The sequence below is a fragment of the Aethalodelphis obliquidens genome, unplaced genomic scaffold (genome assembly GCF_003676395.1).
Source record: "Aethalodelphis obliquidens isolate GAN/ISIS:26980383/991018 unplaced genomic scaffold, ASM367639v1 scaffold1581, whole genome shotgun sequence".
In the NCBI taxonomy this organism is placed as follows: domain Eukaryota; kingdom Metazoa; phylum Chordata; class Mammalia; order Artiodactyla; family Delphinidae; genus Aethalodelphis; species Aethalodelphis obliquidens.
Window position 1 is genome coordinate 1 of NW_020839492.1, and position 5,916 is coordinate 5,916.

The following is a 5,916-nucleotide window of genomic DNA, read 5'->3' on the forward strand; positions in this document are numbered from 1 at the left end:
TCCCCAGGGGAGCTCAGCTAGCCCCCTAAGAAGGTGGTACCTTCTCCCACAGAGCAGGAGCTTCAGGCTCATTCACCAGAACACCCTGCAAAGGTGGAACTATTTCCAGTCCCTCAAGGGACCCTCCTCACCTTCTACAGCCCCCTGAGAACATGGAATCTTCTCCAGTCCAACAGGCATTCCCAGGCCTACCTCTGGAACCCCTTAAAGAGACAGAACCTTCTCCAGCTGAGCAGGAGGCCCCATCTCAGCCTCCAGCACCACCTAAGGAGGTTGTAGCACAAACTCCAGTGCATTATGAGATGACAATTCCAACAGTAGGACAGGATCAAGCTCAGCATTTAAACTTGCCCAGAGTCACAGTTAATCCTTTGGACCAGGGTCTTCCCACAGCTCCAGAACCTACAACGGAGGCTGAATATTCTGCAGCCCTGCAGCAGACTGCATTTCCTCCAACATAGCCCGAGGTGACATTTCCAAATGCAGAGCAAGTTCAGGCTCAGCATCCAACCTTGACAGAGGTCACAATTCAACCTTTGAACCTTGAACTGACCATAAGGCCACAACCCACTAAGGAGGATGAACCTTCTCCAACCATGCAGGATAACTTAACACAGCCTCCAGAACCACCTAAGGAGGTTTTTGTAGCTCAGCTTCCAGTATATCAGAACCCAATAGTTCCAACACCAGAACAGGATCACACTGAGCGTCCAGCATCACCCAGTGTCACAGTTCAACCTTTAGACCAGGGGCTTACCACAACTCCAGAACCTACTATGGAGGGTGAACATTCCACACCCCTGCAGGAGACTATAGATCCTCCAACATACCACGAGGTGACACTTCCAAATCCAGAGCAAGTTCAGGCTCAGCATCCAACCTTAACTGAGGTCACAGTTCAGCCTTTGGACCTGGAACTTATGTTAACTCTGGAATCCACTTTGGAGGTTGATCCTTCTCCAACCATGCAGCAGACCCAAGCTCAGCCTCCAGAGCTCATTAAGGAAGTCGTAGCTCAGTCTCCATTATACTCCAAAGTGACAGTTCCAGCGCCAGATCAGGATCATGCTGAGCATCCAGTATCACCCAGTATCACAGTTAAACCTTTGGACCTGGAACTTACCACAACTCCAGAACCTACTACAGAGTCTGAACATTCTGCAGCCTGGCAGCAGACTACAGCTCCCCCCTCCAAAACACCCTGAGATGACACTTGCACAGCCAAACCTGACTCAACTCACAATTCAACCTATGGATGTGGAAATTACCATTACTGCAGGATGCAATATGGAGACTGTACCTTCTCCAATCATGCAGCACACCCCAACTCAGCCTCCAGCGGCACCTCAGTATGTTGTACTTCAATCTCCATTCCAACAGGAGGTGACAGTTTCAAATCCAAGTAAGGATCAAGGTCAGCATTCAACATCATCCAGCGTCAGAGTTCATGATGTGGACCTAGAGCAAACCACCACTCCAGAATCCACTATGGAGGCTGGACATTGTACATCCCTCCAGCAGACTACAGCTTCCCCTCCAAAACACCCTGAGGTGACACTTGCACAACCAAACCTGACTCAAGTCACAGTTCTACCTGTGGGCCTGGGAGTTAGCATATCTCAGCAACCAATGCCATCTGAGACAGTTCTTTTTCCTTCGACTCAGTATTCAGTATCCACAGGCCTTCCTGGTGTAAAATATACCCCAGAAAAGAAGCAGCCGGAACAGAATGCCACCACGAACATCAGCATATGTGAGCTGTGTACCTGCACAAATGAGACGCTGTCGTGTGTTGGTCTCAGCCCAAAGCAGAAGCTCCACAGAGTGCCTGAGCCAGAGCCTGACGCCTACAACGGCACCTTCACCCTCATGTAAGATTCGCCTCTCCTCATTTGTTCTCTGCATCTTGCCTGACATGGCAGCCTTTCTTCAGGTCTTCCTGGGTCCTCCTTTTCTCCCAATCCACACTGACTGACTTTCTGTTTTCACCTTTTGTTTGTCAATGATTCCCATCTTCCTTCTCCTCCTTACCATTTTTCCCTCTCCTCCAGTCTTTTACTTTTACTTGCCCTTATTTTTTCCTTCTCCATTTTTTACCCCATTATTTAATTCCTTAACACCTAATCTTCTCTCATCTTTATTCCATCGTCTTTACAGCAACATGTCCCTGTCCCCATCTCATTGGTGGTAATACAACAAAGTGGTTAAGGGTAGAAATTCCGGAGCCAGACTAACTGGGTTTGAACCCAGGTCTGTCATTTATTAGCTTTATGACTCAATTTCCTCATCTGTAAAATGGGGATTATGGTAGTCATCATGTCATAGTATGACTCCTATGAGTCCTCAATCTCCCAATGACTCCAATCTCATTGGGAGATTTAGATGAGTTAATATAGGTAAAGCTCTTCTATCAGTGCCTAACATATATTTTAGTGTAGCTGTTATTATTATTCCATCCCTCAGTTATATCTAGAACTCAACTTTGTCCCCTGGCTTTCTATATGCAGCACCCATTTTGTGCCCAACCCAGGGCTAAGTACTTTAGGAGGCACAGAAGTATATGGCATTGTCTCCAGAAATGACAGTGACAAGTTGGAAGAAAGGGGATATGCCTTAAAAGGGAGGTAATATATAATTAAGTATGAAGAGAAATACAGATAGGTGGTGTAATTCACCAGAACCTGTAATCACAGGGGTGTGGAGGTCACGGAAGGCTGCATGGATAAGCTCAATGTTTAGCTGGGACTTAAAGATTGGCTGTGATTTGTCAGAAAAATAATAGGCAGTACAGTCTAGGCAAAGGTGTGACTGCAGGGATGATCAGAATTTAATAGATTAGTCTGGCTGTAAATAATTGGGTTAGGTAACAATGAAAGATAGGATTATGAAAAACCTTGGCTATCGGCAATCCAGGTTTGAAAGTTCCACTGTAAGATATGGGGAGCCACTGCAAGTTTTCAAGCAAGAGAGACAAATGATGAAGACAAGAGGCTTATTTTAAACACGAAGATGGGTAAGACAGGATTCCTTTTAGCAACTCATGATCTCATAGGCAAAATAAGCATATAAGCTCAAACCATAATGACAAAGTGCTGTGGAGGCACCATGAAGTAATAAAAGTACATTTCTTCTAAAACAGTCATTTCCTCCTTCTATCCATTCCCCAGCTATTTGTTGATTTTATAAATATTTGAGTTTGCTTTATGTCCACGCGTTGGCTTTAAGTATGATAGACGATGCACATAAGCAGGACCTAGTCCATAGTTTGAAGGAGTTTATACTCAGGAAATGGGTTGCAAAAAGAGCTATATTTAAAGAAAGAAATGAATATGGGCAATGAGAGCTACAAGTTGGTACTGGAGCGCAAAAGAAGGATAAAAGACTTCAAATTGGATCAGGGAAGATGTTACTAGAGCAATGCTGTTTAAACGGGACCTCGAAGGGCCATTGGGTATCAATGACAGACATCTTGGGAAGAATAAGGTTGCAAAAGGAAAGTGGGAGAAAGGCAAAACACAGGAAAAATACTCTGAGTACCTGTAGAGTACAAGTGGGAAGAGTAGGGGATTAGAGCCAGATCATCTAGGGCTTTGGAGGCCAAGCCAAGGATAACATGCCAAGCTAGCATGTTACCACAGCAGTGCTTTAGGACAAGCATTAGCCTGCAACAGAACCAGCCACCTGGAGGGCTTGTGAAAACACAAGCTCCACCCCCACAGTTACTGATTCAAGAGGTCCAGAGTAGGGCTGAGTATTTGTATCTTCATTAATTCACAAGTGATGCTGGTATTTCAGAACCACTTCCGGAGAGTTAATCTGGGGATCGCGTGGAGGGTGGCTTAGAAAGGGAGAGGGTAGAGATGGAAACACCAGTCAGAAGACAGTTATACCCATCCAGGTGAAATGAGAGACTAAGCTGGAATCAATGGAAATAAGATAGTCAGCTATAGTCAAGAGTAGGTATTTTCGAATAAAAGTCAAAATGATAGAAAGTGTAATCCTGAATTAACATTACATATTAATGATAGGAATAACTTCCTTTCAAGTTGTGTGAAAGGTTATCTTTTATTTCTTCTGGTAATGAATTGGCGTAGAAAAGCAGAACTATACTGGGAAGTGTGTAAATATAAGAATATTCCTTTTAATAGAAGAAATTATAATGATATATAGAGATAAAAACTTTGGGCTCATAATCTAGAATTTGATTAGACCACAAAAGTTGGAATCTAATCAATGCTGCTTCTCTCAGGAAAGATTACCTCCAAAATCTGTCAGGATCTATAGTTGTATATTTAATTTATGAAGATCCTGAATGTGAGACTTTTAAGAGAGGTGAAGGCAGGGTTAGGACCTCTGAAAGGTTCAAATAGTAATTCCTAAGGTTTGGAGTTTAGAACAAAGCTTCTTATTTATTATTATCATTCTAACCTCTACTAGTTATTCCTACTAATTAGATGCCTAATAGCAAATTGAAGCAATATATTCCTTTTAATTTTCCTAGAGATTTTTCCTGCAATAAAACAGCATCTGTCGAAAAAATTACATTAGAACTACTACCTTTTTTGCAGTTTATGTAAGTTACAAATATAACTTCATTATATTTGGAATTTTTATAAAGCTTAATTTTTTATAAAATTGATTTGTTACTCATTTTGAAAGATGATTAAAATTACCAGTAAAATTTTGTAGCAAATCCTTTTTGTCTCTAGCAAAGATTAGTGTGAGAATTATTACACAGGTCAGAGTGAATCATTAGAGAGCAGTGGTTCTCACCCAGGGTGATTTGGCACGCAGGTGACATTTGGTAGTGTCTGGAGACATTTTTGCTTGTCAGATCTGTATATGCTACTGACATCTAGTGGACAGAGGCTAGAGATGATAGTAAACATCCAAGAGTGTGCAGGAGAGCCTCCCACAGCAAAGAATTATCCAGCACTATGTCTATAGTGCTGCCTTTCTAGAGAAATAAAGATCACTTAACACAAGTATTTAATGAGCATTTACTAGTTTGTATCTAATGCACCACATATATAATCATGAAAGTATAAATCATAATATCTTCCACAGTGAGATTTCTTCAGTGCATGGAGGGAGTAGTGATGTTATGTTTCATCGTATATAAATTAGAATTATTGCCAAAGGATAAATATTCTGAAAGTATATATATTTTTCTTTTTATTTTGCTTGTGTCTTTCTTTGTAGAAATCTTGGTTGCAGTTTACTCACAGAACTGAGCTTTGGAACGTTTCAGGCCTGGCATGGAATGAAGTTTTTACACAAGTAGTAAGTGAAATAGAAGATGAATACATGTAAGAAACTGTCTATAAAAGCATCATGCAGTTATTGGTTAGCTGGGTGTAAGCCCAGTATGAATTCTGGTAAGGATGTCTTGAGAGCCATTTATTTTTTATTTTTTTCAAATGAGGAAACTTAGGTACAAAGAGGCCAAGAGACTTGTTTAACTCATATATGAAACCCTCTGCTTTCCATAGTACTGAACTTTGGCTCGGGCAATAAAAGGCACCAAGCCGAAACACTCAAATTAGCATTGTCATGGAAACCCACCGATGCCTCTCCAATATGCGAATGGCCCATGAAGTTCCACTTTTGAATTTAACTTTGATTCCTGCTCATGTGCAAAGTTCCTAACTGCTTAAAATGTATGCAACACAGAGCTGCAAAGAACTAAGTTTAGCACCGAATTCGTCAGGGAGCAAATGGTGTGGGTGCTTCCCCAACCATTATTAGCTCTTTTAAATGGTAAAGCAGAAAGAATTCCTGAACACCCACCACAGGGCATTCCCCAGTCACCCAGAACATTATTTTTCAAAAAGCATATATCTCTGAAGTGTAATGTTTGTGGCCAATAGGAACCTTTGAGATATGGAAAAAGACGTTGTTTGTGTTCAGCTGTAG

At 41.8% G+C, this 5,916-nt stretch overlaps 1 protein-coding gene across 1 annotated transcript; it reads left to right on the top strand.

Moving 5' to 3' along the window:
* The first annotated feature begins 26 nt into the window (after positions 1 to 26).
* On the top strand, positions 27 to 5,794 carry LOC113617061 (leucine-rich repeat-containing protein 37A3-like). The gene is made up of 2 exons (XM_027100383.1): positions 27 to 1,871; positions 5,203 to 5,794. The coding sequence occupies exons 1-2, from the start codon at positions 1,066 to 1,068 to the stop codon at positions 5,282 to 5,284; spliced, it is 888 nt and encodes a 295-aa protein (XP_026956184.1). The 5' UTR covers positions 27 to 1,065; the 3' UTR covers positions 5,285 to 5,794.
* Positions 5,795 to 5,916: the final 122 nt, after the last annotated feature.

What these genes read in the sequence shown, in the direction of transcription:
- LOC113617061 (XM_027100383.1), top strand. Translation starts at nt 1,066, where the DNA reads ATGCTGAGCATCCAGTATCACCCAGTATCACAGTTAAACCTTTGGACC. An exon ending in AACGGCACCTTCACCCTCAT is followed by an intron (nt 1,872 to 5,202) that starts GTAAGATTCGCC and finishes CTTTCTTTGTAG; the next exon opens with AAATCTTGGTTGCAGTTTAC.